This window comes from Apis laboriosa, unplaced genomic scaffold (genome assembly GCF_014066325.1).
Source record: "Apis laboriosa isolate Shangri-la unplaced genomic scaffold, ASM1406632v1 scaffold112_cov148, whole genome shotgun sequence".
Taxonomy (NCBI): Eukaryota; Metazoa; Arthropoda; class Insecta; order Hymenoptera; family Apidae; genus Apis; species Apis laboriosa.
The window spans coordinates 1,900,079-1,922,339 of NW_025220865.1; the positions used below are offsets into that span (position 1 = coordinate 1,900,079).

Consider the following 22,261-nt stretch of genomic DNA (forward strand, 5'->3'; position numbering starts at 1 on the left):
TCTATTTGCTTCCATCATATCTTTCATTATATTTTATTGACATATTTTTATATCTCAGATATAAAAATTAGATATATCTAAAGTATAATTAAAAATATAATTAAAAATATAAAAATAAAGTATAATAAGTATAATCAATTTTCATTTATTTAAAATTTTATTTAAATAATAATTTTCATTAAATTAAAATAAGATAACATATCTATGATAAATTAATTTTTATAAATATATTCAATATTTAAAAAAAAATATATAAAAAGTACAAAATAATTTTAGGAAATTTTCTTTATTTTCGTTTTATTTCAAATAATAAAAATGCTTTACTTTTAATAAAATATATATAAACATATTTTTAATGTTTATTATTGTTAATATAAAGCTTGTGACAAATAATTATTATTTGTATAAAAATAATAAATTCTATTTATAAAAATAGAAAATAATAATACAAAAAATTTAAACATTAATCATTTTTAATATTATACATATGAGAATATTACTTTAGCTAATATTGAAAGCAGTTATATACTGCATATTCTTGTATATAAATATATACATGAATTTGATAAACGAAAAATGAAGATCCCTTTTCTAATACTTATTATTAATATTTAGATATTTTATATATTATTACATTAAATATAAGGGCAAAAAATATAACAAAAACAGAAAATAAATAGAACAATAGAAAATAAAACAATTATATATCATATTTTTAAATATTTTTAAATAATATTAAATATTTGAATTAAATTTTTTAAAATCATCAAAATATTTTAATCATTTCTAATATATCACCTAATTCATTTGCATAATAGTCTGGTATTATCAAATTTTTAGTATTTATATCAGAAGCATTCATATTCTCTATATCATTTTGTGTTGTAATACCAGTTAATACAACTAAAGTTTTAAATCCACAACGTTTTCCCAAAAGGATATCAGTATTACAACTGAAACAAAACAGTTATGTATTAAATGATATAAAAATTGCTCAGATGTATTATAAATTATTATTATGAATTATACTTACTTATCACCAATCATGAGTGTTCTTTCAGGATTTAAACCATACTTCTTTGTAATATATTCACTGACAAAAGATTCTGGTTTCCCAAGTATTACTGCTGATCTATTACAAGCTGATTCTATATTTTTTATGAAGCAACCAGTTCCTATATAATTAAATCTTATAGTTAAACTTTTTAAAAAAATATTTAAAATAAATATAAAACATATTAAAAAATTAGATTATAATATAATATATAATAATATAAATAAATTTCAACCTGGAAATTTGTTAGTACTTGGTGAAGGCCTTTCAATATCATTGTTTGTTCCTATAAAATGAACATTGGGATCATTTAAATAAGTAACAGCTTTTACAATCTTAGGAAAACTGAAATCTTTATCAAAGCCTATAACAACTGCTCCAACTTCTGGATCTGGCTTAAAGTTTTTTACCAATTCTACTTCATCACCTTCTATTATATCTGGCTATAATAATAAAATATAAATGTTTATCATATTTAAATATATTAACTAATTATAGTTTTTTTTTTAAATACTCACTCCAGTACCATAATGTTGAATACCCACAGCTTCAAGTTCTTTACCAATGCCAACACTTCCAACTACATATACTTTTTTATCAAATTTTTTTTCTTTAAGATATACAGCAGCCAAAAATGAAGTGCATACTATCTCATCCTAAATAAAAATTTAAAATAATATTTTATATAATATTCTATAAATATTCTATTCAATTATAAACATTGTAATACATTTTACTTACTATTGTTGCATCATAGTTCAAATCATTACATTTTTTTAAAAATTCAGTTCTAGTTTTAGTATTATTATTTGTTATATAAAAGAATTTTTTACCTAATTCTTTCAACTTTTTTACTGTTTCAGGTGAATTCTTTATTACCTCTGTTTCTCTCCATAACACACCTAAGATTTACTGAGATTAATTAACATTATTTATAATGTTGCACATTGAATTATTTATTTATTATTAATTATTAAATATTTCAATATTAATATTACAATATAAATGAATATTAAATTACTTTTATTTTAAAATATTTTAAAATATCATTAAGAAAAATCATATTTATACTAAATAATCACTCACCATCACAATCTGATAAAACTACATCAATAGAATCCATTAGAGTTTTAAATTCTACATTTGATAATGATAATATATTTTTTGTTTTCATTTTACTATAACCTACAGGTACAAGTAGTCAAACTAAAATGAAACTGTCTTCTAGTATCCACACAAAATATACCCTTTATCAATTAACCGCTATAATAACTACAGAGATAATTTTAAACAAAGTATGTCTATCACTGACAATCACGCATTGACATCGTGACCTTCAGCATTTATTACATAATATAGAGATATAAATCGTTTCTTTCATTCATAACTACCAATATACGATGAATATATACGATGATGATTATGAGTTTATTTTATTTTAATATATGTTATAATTTTTTTATTCAATTTTGATTATTAAATATTTTTGAAATATGTTTTATACATATATAAAAAGAAATAATATAGATCACATGATTATTTTAAATAAAAGTAAACTTAATTTTATTACTTTATTAATTTAAATTACTATTATAATTATATAAAATAAAATTTAATAGAATGTAATCATATCATTTAAAAAGTTAATTTCCATATTTTTGAAAATCATGTATTAATATAATATCGACATAAATAATTTTTATTAGTAAATTAATATATATTTTTAATAAATTCAATAATTATTTTAAATCACATTTTAATTATAATTAGAATTGTTGCAAAAATTCTCTCAAATGACGTCATATTCTTACTCTACACTTATATCATGTATCATGTTGCATCAAACGATATAATTTCCCATTTCTTTATTTACATTATGAATCACAATTGCCAGACGAGATTTTAGATTTTCAAAATTTGATGTCATATTTTGATTTGAGAGTAGTAAAGAGAGAAAAAACTAATTGAAGAACAAATAATATACGATTATTATTGTTTACTGAAACATATATTAAAATACATTTTCAATAAATAATAATTCTCAACAAGAGAAAAAAAATTAACCAATCATAAATTTTGATAAACTAACAATCTGTTTTTCATTTTCTTTGTAATCTATTGCAATGAATGTAATGAAATTTATATAAATATCGAAATTTTGATAAAAATAAAAAAAAAATTCTATGTATATATATATTATATATTTTTTTTTTAATTTTTCTAAATAAGATAAAAGATCATCAAGCGATTCAATATAATAATCAGATATAAATTTATTTTTTTCTTTATCACATGATGTTTCTATTTATTTATATCTTCTAATTTAACTCCTGTTAAAACTAATAATGTCTTAAAGTGACACTGGTTGTCTCCTATAATTAACGTACATTTAGTATTTTTTGAAATCGTTTTATTAATATATCTGGAATGTAACATACAAGTTTTCTTATTAATTATTTACACAGTTTTTTTTTGTACAACTTTTTATGCATTATACTAAAACTTTAGTACCTAATAAAAAATATAATTTTTAAATCAACTTTTACATTATTTTATAATTATATAGAAATTATATGTGTAAAATATATATATATACCAGGTATATTAATATTATTAACAAAAAGAATTTTTATATTTGCACTTATAGCAATAAAATATATATTGAAATCATTTAAATATTATACTATTATTATCAATTTTGAATAACTAAAATATTTATCAAAACTAGCACTGCACCTACTTCAGAATCTTTTTCAAAATATTTTTAGTGATTAATATTTTTAAAAATATTAATAATGCCTACATAAGAGTTATAGCCTCCTAATGAGGAAAATGATATAAATTTTTCTCCTGATTATAGATGCATATATATTAAAGTTTGGCAGAAATTTAAAAATATTTTATTTAAAGCAATCTATATAAAATTTTTTTTTTATTTATTAAAATTATTATCAAAAACATGAATATCATAAATACAAAAAATTTTTTTCTTATAATAATATAAAAAAAAATAAATTTTTTTTATATTATTTATTTCTTTATATACAAAGATATCATTGGAATATTATATTTTCTTTTTGTGCAAATATTAACAGAAACATCAGAAATTTTTCAAAAAATTTATTATAAAATATATTATAGCTTAATTAAGTACATATTCAACACTACATACGTGAACAATATCTATAATACATAACAGTTATATATGCAATTAGTATTAAACTAATTGTAAATTAAAAAAAGAGAAAAAAATAAACAAAAAAGTTACATAATAAACAAAAGACTTGAAAAATTTTTATAATTCTTATATTATCTTTTATAATTCTAATTGGTAGAAATTTTTAAAAAAGAAAGTCTAGTATTGTAATATTTAAATCTTATTATCATATGTACATTTCTAAAACAAAATTTTTCAAAGTCATGTTAAAAGACTTGTATCAAAAAAAAAATGTTTTTAAAATATGTCAAGTTGATAATTCACAATTCATACTAATTAAAGCTAATATTCCATTCTTCATCACTGCTGTATTTTTATATAATTAACATTATATAATTAACCGTTATTTTTATTTTTTATTTTGTGAATATTAAATTGACATCACAACCATAAATGTAAACTTAAGTAATAAATTGTTATAATAGAATAGAATCAACATATTACCAATCAAAATTATATTAAAATATAACTGATTAATCAGTTTATAAACGCGATGCAATTCATAATATAAAAAGTAGATTTTTTTCTTTTTTTTTTTTACATTTGTATATTAATTTCTTTTATATTAAAGGGGCTATATAATAAAAAATCAAAACTATCTCTTTGTTACAGATAGCTAACTTGGAAAGTTTTTTTCAGCGCCAATTTATAAACAATGTTTAATTATTAACTATTATATCTTTCTTTAAGTTTCTTTATCTTTCTTTATCTGTTTTTAATTTAGATCGAAATGGCCCCAAAGTATCAGTCTTTTGGTTTAAATTTTGTTTTATTATACATAGTTGAGCATAATTTTATGAAATCCGATACGACTTAATAAGAACATATCATATATGTTCTATGATTGATAACTTCTATAACATAGTTATAGATATATGTAATCAAAGGAACATTTTGTTCGAGTATTTGTTAAATTTTGTCCAATTAATATTGTAATTAAAATGTTATTTATAAATTGTTATAAGTTTTAGCTATAAATTTATTTCATGAAAATAAATTTAATATTTATAAATTTGTAATCAAATTCAAAACAAATAAATAAAAAATATATTGTATAATATAAATTTACTCGAACAAAACGCTCTAAGTTATTAAATTAATAATTATATGTTCTTAAAATTAATGGGATTCCTATGTTAAATATGTTACATCTCAATATATATGAATATAAATTGTGATAAATTTATATGCTATTCTAAAACTTATATACTCTAATAATAATTCTATTTTAACAAAATGAACTTATAGTTTGATTATCGAGTTCTATAGGTCGACAATTGCTAATTACATATTACTTCTAAAATTCATAAAATTTGTCACACCTTTTGTCTTCTTATTTACGAACATGAAATAAATAGGAACCAGCCTTACAAATCATAGAATACAAATAATAATTAATTAACAAAATTCATTAAAATTATAGCAGTTTAAGCTAATTAATTTCAAAATAATATATACTGTTTTTTTTAATTATAACGATTATGTTATAATTCATATATGTATCAGTATTTCAGTCATAAATCTTAACTTTGCAAATAAAAAAAAAAAAAAAAAAAAAAAGAAAAAAGAAAGAAAAAAAATAAAAAAACTAAATCATTACTTTTCTTTTCTTTGCATATGCAACTTTAACTACATTCACAGTCTCCATTAACAGAGTATCTAATATAGTTACAGTAAGACCATTTTTTACCGCGAGTTCATCATGATGAAATTTCGTCCATTCATCTTCCTCAGCTTGAGCTTCTCTAGCCAATAATTCATCAACTCGGTCTCTTCGTTTTCTACTCCAACGCATTACCATATTTTCTCGTTGCAGTTTTGTTTTGAAACCGAATAATGTAGCCACTTCTTTATTCACATAAGCATTAAGTTCTTGTATAGTCTTAGGAATCTTCACGATAGGTTTTGTTTTTACGTTTGGTTTTGTCCAACTTGGACCTGGTTTTTCGTATTCAGCTTGATAAACTTCAGCGATTGTTTCTTTACACAAATCGAAAAGGAATGTATTGTAAATTCTTCTATCTTTTTTCATGATCTCGTCATTTTCTTTGGTTAATTCACAAATTTCAGAAGGAGCTTCTAAATTCATGATATCTTCTCCAGCTTCCTTAGCTTTGAATATTATTGCTGTGGCTTTTTCTGTAAATGCTATTAATTCCTCTATGTTTGAAGGAATCACAGCTGGAGGAGGAGAAGGTGATCCAAGCGAAGTTGAAATTCTTGCACTTCCAGTAGGTGGAGTGTAGGGAGGTGGTGGTTTATTTGGTATTTTTCGAACATAATAGGATTCTTCTTCTGCTTCTAATTTTTTAATCTACAATAAAATGAATATAAAAGAGATTGAATTTTACCAAATATAATGGAATGATAGAAATAAATTACCTCTAATTCAATCTGAAGTTGTTCAATACGAAGTAATTTTGCTTCCCAATCTGCAACTTCCATGCCAGGTTGTTCCAATGAAGCTGTGCAAATAAAAATTTGAAATATGATGCAAACTTATGAAAAGTTTTATAAATTAATTATCTAGGAAAAGCAACACGAATCTTTATATTATATTACAGTTCACATTTTATTTCAATTAAGTGCTTTGATGATTTAAAAAAAAAAAGAAATAAAAAAGAAAGATATCAAAATATGGATTGAAAAATATTTTAAAATGGTATAAAGCCGTGATAAAATCATACAAGATCATATTTATATATATAATAATTATTTTTTTTTGAAAAATATTTGAAAGGAAGACAGGAAATATAATGTTTTATATTTTATATTGTGTTGCACAATATTTACAGGCTTTCTTTGTGCATGTAGAAATTGATAAGTAAATATCAAGCACTCATGCAATACTGATTTATATAAAAAAAAACAAGTCAATGTTTATTTCATTCAAAGTTTCGTGTTGTATTACCTTAAGTACTTATTATCTCGACTTTGTTACTCTGAAAATAAATAATATATAGCTATACGAGGCAATGCTTTGCACAGAAATATACAGCCAACATAAAAATTAATGTATATAAATAATATTGAAATTCAAATTTTTATAAATTATGTCTAATATATGATTTACATAATATAAAATATTTATCCATTTATATATTCATTCAACAATAATATAATTTAAAATAATTTAAGTGTTTTTTATAAATTTATATACATATTTATATATATAGATATTTAATATAATAGATATATAATAGATATATAATATAAGGGATAAACAATGAAAAAATATTTACAAAATATGAAAGAAATATAATTATATAAATTCATTATATAAATATATAATCAATTATATAAATTATATAATATATCATTCAATTATATAAATATATATTTAAAAATGTGATTCTAATGAAATTCAAATTATATATAAATAAATTCATATATAAATATATAAATAAAAAAATTATATAGTTTTAATTTTATAGTAATTTAATAAATGAAATTGTAGAGTAGAAAATCATACCTTTTAATTTATCTATCATGACCTCTATATCCTTTTCAGATGTTGCAACAACGGGTGTAGCATGAAATGTATTCTTTGAATCTATATTTTGATTTTCTATGTTTCGATTACTTAATAAATCATCATTTAAAACATCGATATTCAATCTTGAATCTCGAGGAGAATCCATATCAATTTCCGATACACCTTTTGGTGTATCTCTATCTTCACTTGACTCAGATAAAACATCTTGTTCCTGTTTTTTTTTTTTCGTTTCGTTCATATTAGTCACATTTTCTATTAATTGATTTTCTTTTTCTAATATTATTTTTTCAGATTTTTGATTTTCTATTTTTTCTGATAATGATTGATTATTTTTAATACTAATTTTATTAGAAATTTGTAATTCCTTATTATTTTCAGAAACATATTCATTGTCTTGAAATTTGTTTACATCATTTTCTGAATTCAACAAAGATTTTTGTGAAATTTCATCAAGTATTTTTAATACTTTTTCTGATTTTTGTATTGCTTCATATTTTTCTGGTATAGACGATTTTTGTATAATAGTAGATTTCTGGAGCTCGCTTTTATCAAATATTTCAGAAACTTCAAGACTTTCTTCTGAAATATCTTCATATTCTGGATCTTTCACAACATCAAAAGTTTTATTCATCATTACATTTAGTGATACATTGGATGTATCTTCAACATGCTCTATTATCTTGTTATCATTTACAATTACAGAATTTTTTTCATGTTGCATTTTATTATCTTGAATTTCAACATCATGGTCATTTGTTTTACAAGACGAAATAGATTTCAATTCGATAATAGAATCTGTAGAACATTTAATTCCTTTTTCTATAACATCCAATACACCTTCAGTTACTTCAACTAAATTATCAAGTTGTTCACCATCAGAACTATCTTGTTCTATTATAGTTTCCAAAAATTTTTGTTCTTGTGATACTATTTCTTCTTTATTTCTGTCTGTTTCTATGAATTCTTCTTCTGCTAATTCTATTTGAGCATCAATTTCAAGTTCTGATAAACTTTCATTTTCTACACTTTCTGGTTCTAATTCTGTTATAATAATTTCTCGAGATTTAGATTCACTATAATACGTATTCTCGTCATTTTCAATTTCAACATTTGTGTCTATAATCTCAGTATTTTCATTAATTGTTATTTCTTCATTGATATTTTTATTATTATCATTGCTGAAGTTCAAAAGAGAGATTTCTTCATTAATATCACTGAACTTCATTTTATTTTTTTCTAAATTTTCTTCTAAATTATTACTTAAAATAACATTACTTGAAATTGATTTTTCTCTTTCTTCTATCTGTATTTCATTTTTATTTTTTACATTATCCATATCTGTATGATTTTCAGTTTTCTCTTTTATTGTATTATTTTCGATACTTTTTTCAACTTTATCCAATATTTTAGTGACAGAATCATAAATAATTTTTTGGAAATCATTAGTTTCTATACTATTTTCATTTTGCTCTTCATCATTGTTTTTAGAAATTATATGCAATACATCTTTGCTTTTATTATCAAATTTTTCAAAATGGTAGTCTAATGTTTCATCAAATTTTATTTCATGTATTTCAATATTTGTAGATTCACTTTTTGGAATAAATGAAGAAACATTCTCTATATCTTCTACATCATCCTCTATTTCATCATTAATTATTTTATTTTTACAAATTTCATTTTTATAGTTAATTGATTGGGATATGTTTTTTGAATTTAATATATTCGAATCGTTGAATGATTTTGATGTTTGACTTTGAGATTTTTCCCATGCAGAAATAACATCAAACGAATTAGATATAGTCCAGTCATTTTTGTTAAAAGTTTTATTCAAAAATATTTCTGATTGATTATTATTCTCAATAATTTCTTTTTTACTTATATCTAAATCATTATCAGAAATATCTTGTTTCGATCTTTTAATGGATTTTTGAGAAACTTCTTGAGATTCTATCATCTCTTCAGTTTGTGTAAAGACAGTTTCATTTTTATTATTATTAGTTAATTCTTTAGATTCTTTTAATAATAATTCTAAATTCTTTGCTTTTGAAACTAGATGTATATCATTTATATTTTGATAAGACATATTATCATTTATTATATCTTTTACATGATCTGTTGATTCTTTAGAAGTCTCAATTGTTTTTATTGAATTTGATAACTGAGGAGAAATTTGTCTTTTCAATAATTCGTTTACATATTCTGTAACTGTTGCTTGTTTTGAAACATCTTGAAGTGCAGAATTATTCTTATTTTCTAAATGAATTTCTGTAGAAGATATATCATTTATTATTGAACTAAGATTGATATCTGTATTTTGATTTAAAGATTTATCCTTTTCATTATCTTCGACGTTTTCTGAAGATAACGAAGAATTTTTTTTCGATTTCAACGATTGATAACTTTCTACATTATGCAAATCAGTTAAATTTTCTTCAATATTTTTTTCGGGATATGTTGTTTCAAATTCCAAAATATTTATGCATCGATTTTTATCTTGAATCGATTTTGAATAAATTTCAGATAAAGATTTGATATTAGCAGATGTATCATTAGATATTTCCTCATTTCTTTTATATAAACTTAAATTTTTATTTTCAATTGATATCTCTGAACGGTCATCCTTAGGTATTTTAATATGTTCTGATATTATAGATTTTTCGATTTCATTTAAAATTTTTTTACTTCTTGCTTTATAATCAATTTCTTGGCTACTTGATTTAGAAGGTGATATTTTACTTTGTGGCATTATAACAGATATTACATTATCAACTTCTTCCACTATACTATTGCTATCATTGAAGTTAGTAGGTGACAATAATTTTGTATTATTTGTTAAATATTGTGGAATGTCGGAGTTACTCTCCTTCGAATGTAATTCTATATTTTTGATTTTATCCTCTTTTATAACTTCTACGTCATAAACTTCATTGATTTTATCCGATACCGAATGTATTTCAGATATATCTTTTGATGTACTTTTTTCTTCATTTTGTAGTTCATATTTTTTCTCTTCAATAGATTTTTTATTAAAACGTGACATCATTTCTGAAAGTATTTTCAATTCATTTTCAAGCGAGCTTATGTCCTCATTCAAATTTTGATTATTTACACGCAAAAAATCTAATTTTTTAGAGAAATCAAGACTTTCATTAACAGATTCAGTGTTTATTTCTGCGTTAGAATGTTGAATATTGTTAGATTTCTCTGATAAAATATGTTCCAAATGTTCCGAATGTTGAGATTTATTAATTTTAGATTGTGATGAAATAGTCTTAACTCGGGACTGTTCAGAAAATGTATCAAAATCAGACTTATATTCTTTTAAATCAGATTGAATTGTAGTATCATATTTAGAAAACTTGGCTTCCGATTGTGTATATATATCTGATTCAGACTTTGGTGTATTGATTCCAGTTTTAACATCTTCAGAAATACTTTTCTTTGCATCTGATATACTTTGCTTATTTTGTATTTCATTTATATATTGTTGAGTTCCACAAGGAATATTTTTTTCAGATCCAGCACCATCTGAAACTGATGACATGGAAGCAGAACCAAATTTATCAATTTCGATTTGTTCTGATATACTTTCATCAAAAACAGACTGACTACTGTGATTCACCATACTCGATTTTGCGGAACTTAATTGTTCCAATGTTCTTATGCTTCTTAAAGATTTAGTCATTCTTTCAGAATGATTTTTCTCATATCTGGCTTCAATAATTTCATTTTGTAATATATTAATATTTTTCATAGGATCTTTAATTGATAATTTTTTTGTAGATAATAAATCGGATTCTGATCTAGATCTTAGTAAATCATTATTTTTAAATATATCTTGCAATTTTTTTAATGGAATCTCAGGTATTTTAAAGTCTGCCAATGATCTTGATTCTATTGCTAATTTTTCATTATCTTTAGAAGCTCCTTTTCTTGACTCCAATTTTTTGCGCATTTCGTAAATTGTTGTATCATATTTCTATTTGCACAACAGATTATTTAATATATATATATAATGAATAATATTTTAAATTTATTATCAATATTAAATTGTTTACCTTTATTTGATTCAACAAATTAGCTTCTAAAGCACGAAGTTTCTGTTTCGTCTGTTTTCTAGCTTCCCTTTTTAACCGTGACATCTCTATTCGTCTTTCGGCTAATTTTTCTGTTAGTAATTCTATTCTTCCTTCAATATCGCTCGTGTCCGATGAAACAGTAGTATCTATAAAATAATACAATACTGATTTTTAATAATTAAAACAAATAATTAAATTCTTAATTTATTAATATGTCTATATAGATAATTATTTATTTATATAAAAAAATTTTATTTATAAAAACAATGAATTTGTCAATTATAATTAAAGATATTTAATAATAAAATTACCTTGTAAAAAAACATTAGATGTTGCAGTTACAAGTTTAAGTGCAGCTTGTTCCATTCGTGCAACACGATCTTCTTCCGTTCTTAATTTCGCATGCCAAGCCATCCACTCTTCCACACAATTTTTCCGCGATGTAAGCGCAGCTTCACGCGCATTTAAAATTCTGAAAAATGTAATCACGTCTGATAGCAGAAATAAATCTTCCATATCGATTTTATCAAACAACTTAAATGTGAAAATTATAAAAATTTGAAATTATTAAAAATTATTTGATCTTAAAAATTGAACCAAATAATCTTTGCTATAGTAGAATACTGCAATAACAGTGGAATGCAGATCACTGCTGCACTGAATCTATTTTTACAATGCTTCATTTCATGATGTGAATATACAGTTTATTATTAGATTTCTTACACGTGTTTCTTCTTTCTATGATTCGTAATGTTATTAATTTAGATTCAATATTATATTAAAAATGCTTACCGCCGATAGTGAAATATATAAATATATTAATTTAAAAAAAGGTATGTACTTACTGTTCGAGTTTTTTAGATGTTTTCAAATTATGATCTTGCGATCTGATAACTACGGATTTGGAATAATTTTTATCACTCTCTCCAGAACTATGATGAGAAATAGCAAAATTACCAATTTGAGATTTTGCTTCATCAAAATTATGTCCATTTTTGTCTTGACTACAACAAGAATTTCCGTAAATATCTACATTTTTATCAAATATTTTCTGACAAAATACATTTTCTTTAGCGTCATAATCGTTTATTTGATCTGTTAATAATTTTAAATTTTTATCTTTCGTATGTTTATCAATAAGTGCATTTTCATCATTTTTATCAAATTGAACAAATTCTTTTTCCATTCTTGTTCGTTTATTATGATGTTTTACAAATTCTTCTGACATTTGAGAATGAGATTTAGACCGTAATATATTTTCTGTAAGTATACTAGATGATGATTTGCTTTTTTGACACTTTGAACTTTTACGTTTAAAATTTGATTTTGATTCGGAACTATATTGAGTTTTTTTAGACATGTCGGTCGGAATTGATTTACTACTTCTTTTAGAACTTTTTGAATACATCTGCAAAATATCTTCAGATACTTGTGATGATTTCGATGTTTTCAATACAGTATCTTGACTGACTGAACTTATTTCTTCTGATAAAATTTCACTATTTGTAGAAATAGCTTTTAAAGATTCTCTTGGCGATACTAGAATCTGAAAATGATTATCGATTACTTGAGAAGGTTTTGACTTTTTAGATAATTCTTCTACTAAAGTATCAGATTCTGATTTAATATATTCAGATGTAGATTTATTTAAATTCTGTTGTAATAATTCTGATACATCGGGAGATTTTTCTTTTTCGAAAAGATATTTTCCAGAAATATTTATTGAATGATTTGGAATTAATTTCGCATCAACCGAATTATATTGATTTGATTTCAATCTAATAACATCTGCTCTGGGCATTTTTTCTTCAAATTTTCTTGATTTTATTTCGTATTTAGATATGTTTCCATCTTTTTGTTGTTTGTTGTAAAGACATTTTTCTTCGGACATATTTTGCATAGCTTTATCAGATTTATCAAATTTTAAAAACGATGCGTTAGATTCTTCAACGAGATTTGTGAATTTATTACTTTTTAATAAATCAATTTTAGAAAAATGTAATTCATTTTCCGACATCTGCATACGAGCATCTACTTGAGATCGATCGTGTTGTTGAGATTTATCAGAGTCAACTAAAGAACTCATAGAACTATTGCTTCTTATATCATAACCCTTCATAGGTCCAGATAGTCTTCTTGGAGATTGACTATCTGCGCTCCGTTTTAATTTCGTTAAAATATTTTTAGTAGATATTTGAGGATTAAACATATTTCTTTGTTTTTGCAGCATTAGTTTACGTTCTTGACTTGCAATTTTGTGAAGCTCTTTTAATCTAAAAATAAAATTTTTATAATGTAAAAAATAAATAAAACATTTCTAAATAATAAAAAATACGATACCTGTTCATTTCATCTTTTTCTTGTTGTAATTTTAAAAGTAAAGCTCTCTGCTTTTTTTTAACAGAACTAATACGACTATCTTGTCCAGTATCTCTTAATGCTCGTTTTTGTTCTTCTAGTTTCACTAATTTTTTAGTTCGATCGTTTAAAGTTTTTTCACGAGATTTAAACAACATCTCAATTTTATCATATCTTTGTTTTTCATCTTTTATTAGTTGTGCAATCTAAAAATGTATGAAATATTTAAATCTAGATTTAATGTCAATGTAGAAATTCTTAATTATTATACTTACTTCTAAATCTAAATATTTATTAAAAGAACAAGTTACATCTCGAGTTGAAATGCTAATCTCTGTTCCAGTTTCTGTCCGTATAGAAGATGTAGTTTCATGTAAGCTTATTTCTGACATTGTTCTTAATTTGCTAGGCAATGATATTTCTTCTATCTGATCTAAATCTTCAAATTGTTCTACTGAATCTAAAGAAAAATGTGGAATTTCACTATCTCCAATGAATCCTCGTTCATATGGTGTTCCACATATTTCTGAGCATCTACTACTTTGTACATTTCGTCGAGTAGAACGTATATCTGTTTGAGTTGCCATATCATTCACTGTTTGAGTTTGTACTTCTACTGCTACTGGTTTAATTATTTTATTTATATTATCAAACTCATTTCCTATAGTTTGACTTGTAATATGATGTACCATATTTGTCGGAAACGCTATGTTAATATTAATCTTATTATTAAGAATTAAATTAAAAGATAATTAATATATATAATAATATATATAAAATAAATTTTTTTTACTTTACCATTATCAGTAGCAACAAGTTTATGTGCTTTATTACTATCATTGCAATGTTTAATATCATCAATATCTCTTTCATCCATTGTTTTAGAAAAATGTGGTTTTATTTGGTTATTTGGTTGACTATGCTGTAATGATATATCTTTTTCTTGATCTTGCCTAACATTATACAAACATTTTTCAACATCCATTACTTGTCTCAATGATTCATTAAAAGAATCAAGAAGATGCAATTCAGCTTGGAATTGCATATGTAAGGCAGTTGGATGTAACTACAATTATAAAATTACTTTTATATTAGATTAATTATAGATTAAATAAAATTATAATTTACATATGTTGTATATGTTATTACCAATACTTACCAATAACATATTTTCTGATTCTGTTTCAATTTTACCCATATTATGTTTTGAACATTTCAAATCTGCTTGTATATTATTGTTTTGTATGAATTGTCGCTTTCGTTTAGATCGAGGTATAAGATTCATATCTGGAGTAACTAAATCACAAAATTCTTCTTGTTGTAAACGATTTTCATCTCTAAATGAAATTCTTTTTGGATCAAACAATGCACTTGACAAAATATTATCACTTAAATTAGATTCATTGCTATTACTATTACTTTGTTTATCTGTAGTAGCAATTTGTGTAAATGATTCTTCTTCCTTTTTTATATTTACATTAGTACATTGTGTTAAAGAATCATCTGTATATTTTGAATCTTCTGTAGTTTTATTCAATTTACATATATTGGTACCTTGTGCAATTTTTTCAGAATCTTTATTTTTCATTTGTTGTATAGAAATAGTGCTTGGACTTTGAGTTCTTACACTTATATTTGAATTAGTTATACTTTCTATACCTTCAGATTCTTTAGAATTTATTATATACATTTTGCCATCTATTTTACTTGTTGAAGGTTTTATTTTTTCAGATTTTTTATTTTGTTCCTTAAAAAATATATTTCCTGTTTTTCCTTGAGACTGACATGTTATTTTATGTTGTTTAACTTGCCTATTTTCAGACGAAAATATGTATTTTTGATCATCCATTTGTTTTAACATATGTAAATCATTTTTATTTTTATAATCAAAATTTTCAAATATGTTTCTAGATTCCCTAATTGTGACTTTATCTGATAACTTTGAAGATCGTTCGGAAAGTGATTCATTACTATAAGATCTGTTCTTAGATTCTAGAGAAGTATCTCTTGATTTTAAAGATTTAGTGTTAAAAGATCTGTGTTTCTTATCATTAACTTTTCTAGCAGTTGATGTTGCAAAATTTTTAGTCTTTGATTTTGATGGAACAAAATCACTTTCCCTTGGCATATGAAATCTATCATTTTTTAGTTTTGAAACTATTACGTTTTCACTCATATTGTTAGAAAAATCTTTTCTAGAAGTATATCTAGGACTTCTGGATCTTCTATAAAAATCTTGTGTTTCATCCTGTTTGGAAAATAAAGATTCATCTTTTCTAATTCTTTTTCTATTTTCTTTTTCTCTGGAATTTTCTCTGACATATTCTTTTTTCTTTGATAAATTTGAAGATATAGAAATATTTGGCACCTTCAATGGTTCTATTTCACTAGTAATAGTTGATGAAACATCTGATGTTGAGAAATCTAATCTTCTTTGAACTCGCTCAAAATTTCTTGTTTTTTTTTCTCCTCTTTCATGAATAAATTCCTTTGAAGGTGTTTCAAATTTTGGAGATATTGATTCTTTGGATGCACAATTTTCTCTGTTCGAAAAATCTAATTTCTTTGCAGAAATTTTCAAATCTGGAACTTTCAGTGGTCTTATAAAATCCATTTTATGTACAATCTCATGCAAATTCTGTGTACTATCAGACTTTATTATTCTTGAAGGTTTAATTGCATTTTTGTTATTTGATTCTTGTGTTTTTATACAAACTTCAGAACCATCATTTAATATAAACTTTCGTTTCACAGCACTTATAAATGTGAAAGGATATGGTTGAATAGGTTGATATGATAATTTTTCTAAATTTTTTAAGTCAAATTCAATTGGAAAATTAGATGATTTGTCTTTAAAGATTTGGTTGGTAATGTAATCTTGTTGCTGTTAAAATTATATTTTATTAGATTATACATAAATAATATAAAAAAATAATTAATATTATTTTTATTAATACAAAATTATATAATATAAAAATATATAATATAAAAATAATATATAATATATATTAATAATATATAAAATATATAATATAAAAATAATAAGGTAATTAAATAAAAAAGATTAACTCACTGCAGATGCTTCAGCACGTTGAACAATAACATCAGGATCACAAAAAAAGACATATTTCTTTTTTACATTAATATCTTCTTTTTTAGAATTACCACTCATATTTTTATATATACAGCATATCAATAAATTTATATTTGGTTATTGTTACTTGTTTGTCCATGCTTGAAAATATATCATATAATATATATCATAATGATAAATATACTTTATATATATTGAATAAAAAATTACATAAATATTATTTTAAAAATTAAAAAATATTTCATAGAATCAAAAATAAATTAAATAATTACTGCATGAAATAAATTATTTTGCATTTTTAATATATAAAATTTAAAAATAGTAAAATCAATATATAATCATGAACTTATTTAAACTAATATTTTAAAATAATAATATTAATATATAATTTAGTTATAAGTTTAATCCATAAATAAACTTACATTTAAATATTTAATACATTTACCATTAAACACAGATAAAATAACTAATTTGAAAAAATACTGGATAAAATTTGTATTTATAACCTAATTTAAGAAATTACGTTTTATAAAATCAATTTTTTAAACGTTTAATAAAGAATAATAAGAACGTTTTAAAATATTCAGATTAAAATATTCGGATTTTTATATATTATATATTATTCCAAATATTTCCATAATATTGAATGCAATAAATTATCACAATCATTTGTAAACGACAATCACGTGGTACTTTGCGATTTCCTACTTGCATAGAATTGAAAACATGGCAACGACAAAATGTGAATAATCGATAACAGTAATTTGCAAACATGACATATGCTAACAATATAATAAAGATAATTATTTGTGATAACAAATATAATATTTCATAAAAATTGTATACTGCGATGTTTCACAAAAATAATATCAAATGAAGAAAACAATAATCATTGATTATATTAAACAAAACTATTAAATAACTTCTTTCTTTGTCTCTCTCTTCGAACATCTTAACTTTTTGCAATCAGTCTTGGTAACATTGACGCTTATAACATGAAGTTGTATCGTGAATATAAAATATATTAGAATGAGGATTAAGAAGGAATTTTTATTTAAAAGTAAAAATATTTTAAGAAATATAATTAAAAAATTCCTAAATATATTAAGAAAATAAATAAATATTATAAATTTTATTTTGAAAAAAAAATTATAAAAAAAAATAATAAATTAAATAATACTATACTAATACTAAATAATAAATGAAGAAAAAAATAAAAAATTGATAACATTTATTTAAAAATATATAAAAAACAACTTTTTTAAATAAATAAAAACTTTAAATATTATTTCGGAAAACATAATAATGATTAATTGAAATAAAATTTCATGAATTTTATAAGAGTATAAAATAAATTCAAATATAAATTTTCAATTCATATATTTAAAAGATTTTAATTATACGTATTTAATATGTATGATAGATAGATTAATAATATTTTACTCAACTAAGAATTAATAAATGTGAAATGTGAAATTAAGTAAATTAATTCTTTTATTTTTTATTTTTTTTTATTGGATCAAGTTTTTATTTAAATTTCATTATAATTAATAATTTCACTATTAGAATATATTATATTTTTTAAAAAAAAGCGTTTAAAACTATATAAATGGAGAATCTATATTTAATATTTATATTTTTTACATTAAAAATTAAAACACATTGTAATTTTGAAAGAAAAATGATGAAAATATTTTATATAAATAAAAATTTAATTGATAATTTCCTTATGGTTATTATCGCGCTAAAAATAAGTATAAATAAAAGTGGATAAAACAAAAATAAAGATAAAATAAAATTCGAGAATATTCAGAATATATCTATTGAATAAATGAAACATAAAAAGAATAATTAATCATACAAGAGAGATAAAAATAAAAAAGTAAAAATTGGTCGTCAATCCCATGTCTAAAATGTCAAAAACATCTTTTTAAAAGTAGAATAACATAGAAGAATTAAAAATCAGTGTCATCTTTTGAATATTTTTTAAAATATATTTTTATAAATAATATAAGCATAAACTAGATATAAATCTTATCTTTAGTTCATGATTTTATTTTTATATAGTAGTATAAAAATTATTTCATGTTATTTCATGTAGTTTTTTTAATAGTTTATTTCAATTAGTACATAGTTACTTCATTTTTTTTATTTTAAAAAAAATATTCTATAAATATCTTATATATATTTATCTCTTAGAATAAAAACTATTATTTTTTTACTGTCAACTGAAGTAAATAAATTTAATAGTTGCTATAAAAAAGTATTGGATCATGTAAATCATTAGTAGGAAATTATTGAATTTGATATTTCTAAAGAAGATAATAAAGAGATAGTGCAATGATAAATTCTCATCCTTTGTTTTATTATTTGATTTATCCTTATCCTTCTTTTATTATTTGATTTCTTTGTTTATATTTGCATAATTTATTTTATTTTTTTATTCAAGATACTTAAGATATAATATAATTTGTTTATTAACAGGAATTAAAATATCTATGAATTCATATGAAATATATAAATAAATAAATATATATATATATATTTGAAAGGATATTAAAAAAAATCATTTTTAATAATTTTTTTAACTTCAACTTTTTTTAACTTTATCATTTTTTATTGAATTGAATAAAACTCCTATATTCATTATTATAAACAAGATAATTTTTATATTTCTTCTAAGACGAAGTTATAGATTTTTATTTTTGATGAATCAGACATCTACTTTATAATGAAGTTATTAATTTTCCTTTTTGAAAATATGTATTAGTTATTATATAACTAATATTAATTAATCAACAATAATTATTGTTAAAAAAATTAATTAAAATTAATTCAAGAAATTAATCTAGATCACTTCTTCTCATTACTATTTCATTAAATAATCTTAGATAATTAATTATTTTACAGATTTTTATTATTTTAAAATATATATTGTTTATTTATATTATATTATTTATTATATTATATTATATTATATTATATTATTTATTATTTATAATTTCCGCCGAAATAAACATCAAAATCCTATGACAATCAAATTCTGCGTTTTTGATAATGTGAATGAATAATAAAAATAGTAATAGAGTTCTAATATCATAAGAATTTGAGACAAAAATATATTATTGCATAATTTGGTTTATTCTTATATCTAATTTAATGTAGATCAACTACTTTGTTAGTGAAATATAATAATATTATATATTATTATATATATATTATAGTCATTTTATATATATTTTTATGTTTTTAAATCTATTTTTATTATCTATTATTATTATTATTATTATCTATTATCTATAATCTATTATTATTATTAAACTTCATTTGTGTCAATTTTATATATATCATATGTATCAAGAATGATAACAAGAAATTCGTAATAATCGAACTATGTGATATAAAAATATATATATAATGTCTAATTTTTATTTAGTTGGTGATCAATCCTTCAATCAATGTGAACGATAATTTAGACATGGGATACAAAGTTCTACGATATGGTAGGTCTATTTTATACTTTATTTATGCTTACAGTTAATTCCTTGACGTGTGATCTAGAATACTTGTATATTTGAGTATCTAAAGAAAGAAAAAGATTATCTATTATTAATTATTAATCATGGTTTTATTATTACGAAATTGGATTTTAAGCCGAAGGAAATTGTTTATGCAAGAAGTTGTATTATTCAGAATTTCTATGTATCATAAATGTAGCAACATCAAGGTTAGAAATTTATATTTTATTTTAAAATAATATAATTATCAATATATAGTATAATTTTGAAAAATTAATATTCTAATTATTTATTTTTCTAAATATGTATTATATATATAAAATATGTATACTTTAAAATGTATTTTATTTTGTAGAACATAACAAGAGAAAATAATAGATGTATTCAAAAATATACGCCATTTTTGCAAATAAGACATTTTTCTGATAAAAATAATAAAGAAGATAAAGAACTAATATATATAGGAACCATGAAAACTAAAGTCATTGGTCTTAAAGTATTGTCTTTACTGACAACAGCAATATCAGCAATTTTTCAACCATATGTATTTATGAAATTCATACAAGAAGATAATCTAACAACTGCAATAGCAATTTTGACATTGTTCAATTTAATTACTATAGGAAATCCTTTTTTCATACATTTTGCAACAAAAAGATATGCAGTTGAAATGCATTATTATCCTAAAGAAGAAAAATATAGTGCTACAGTATATACATTATTTCTCAAGCGTAAAACGGTATTTATATCTTTAATATTACTATTATTCATTAATATAATTATACAATCTAATTATTTATATTGCAGATAAAATTTACTCCAAATGATGTAACTGAAAGTAAATATAATTCTACATTACCATTGTTAACTTGCTATGTAAAAAATAAACCCTTATTTTTTTTGGAACAAAATTTTATAAATCGTAAACACTATTTTATTATAATGAATTATAATAAACCCATAGATTTTCAAATGAAATCATTAAATGTAAATGCAATCAATCAATCTCCAATTGTTAATACAAGTCAAATAGAAGTTGTTAATACAACTCAAATAGAAAATAAAAATGAAAATTTGAGAGAAAAAAAATATTAATGATATAATCTTCTTTAATGACATTAATCTTCTTTAGTGACATAATCTATGAATAAAACATGTTAAATAATTTAACTTGTATAGTTTTATTTATTACATGGCATTTTAGTCTATAGTTTTTATACATTATTTAAAAGCGGTATATAAGTTGCTAGGTACAAAATATATACATCATTACAAAGAGACTGTATACTGAAAAATATAATATCAAAATATTACATATACATAAGATTTTTTAAGTGTTGAATTTGCAGAATATTACAAATCCCTAGTCAATATTTATAATTTTCATTTGTTCATTCCTTTAATGACATAATCTACGAATAAAACATATTAAATAATAAACA

General features: G+C 21.8%; 3 protein-coding genes across 6 annotated transcripts; 1 reads left to right on the forward strand and 2 right to left on the reverse strand.

The window, feature by feature from the left end:
* Positions 1-670: 670 nt before the first annotated feature.
* LOC122712766 (glycerol-3-phosphate phosphatase-like) lies at positions 671-2,380 on the reverse strand. The gene is made up of 6 exons (XM_043932644.1): positions 2,141-2,380; positions 1,796-1,956; positions 1,573-1,710; positions 1,290-1,497; positions 1,034-1,175; positions 671-953 (listed from the first exon to the last, which is right to left on the reverse strand). Exons 1-6 carry the CDS (start codon positions 2,226-2,228, stop codon positions 767-769), a joined length of 924 nt encoding a protein of 307 aa, XP_043788579.1. The 5' UTR covers positions 2,229-2,380; the 3' UTR covers positions 671-766.
* A 2,899-nt stretch (positions 2,381-5,279) lies between these two features.
* LOC122714868 (MATH and LRR domain-containing protein PFE0570w-like) lies at positions 5,280-17,754 on the reverse strand. The gene is made up of 12 exons (XM_043936604.1): positions 17,724-17,754; positions 17,281-17,441; positions 15,367-17,091; positions 15,006-15,273; positions 14,483-14,913; positions 14,190-14,413; positions 12,695-14,122; positions 12,161-12,321; positions 11,829-11,995; positions 7,744-11,749; positions 6,654-6,736; positions 5,280-6,585 (listed from the first exon to the last, which is right to left on the reverse strand). Exons 2-12 carry the CDS (start codon positions 17,377-17,379, stop codon positions 5,860-5,862), a joined length of 9,318 nt encoding a protein of 3,105 aa, XP_043792539.1. The 5' UTR covers positions 17,380-17,441; positions 17,724-17,754; the 3' UTR covers positions 5,280-5,859.
* On the forward strand, positions 12,629-22,138 carry LOC122714887 (transmembrane protein 70 homolog, mitochondrial). 4 transcript variants are annotated; one of them, XM_043936655.1, is made up of 4 exons: positions 12,629-12,682; positions 20,839-21,028; positions 21,175-21,558; positions 21,627-22,138. In XM_043936655.1, the coding sequence occupies exons 2-4, from the start codon at positions 20,924-20,926 to the stop codon at positions 21,912-21,914; spliced, it is 777 nt and encodes a 258-aa protein (XP_043792590.1). In that variant the 5' UTR covers positions 12,629-12,682; positions 20,839-20,923; the 3' UTR covers positions 21,915-22,138. The 4 variants fall into 4 exon arrangements, with proteins under 4 accessions (XP_043792590.1, XP_043792599.1, XP_043792608.1 ...); XM_043936664.1 differs by lacking the exon at positions 12,629-12,682 and adding an exon at positions 20,668-20,804 and having other exon boundaries at positions 20,863-21,028; XM_043936673.1 differs by lacking the exon at positions 12,629-12,682 and adding an exon at positions 20,668-20,804 and having other exon boundaries at positions 20,956-21,028.
* The last annotated feature ends 123 nt before the right edge of the window (positions 22,139-22,261 follow it).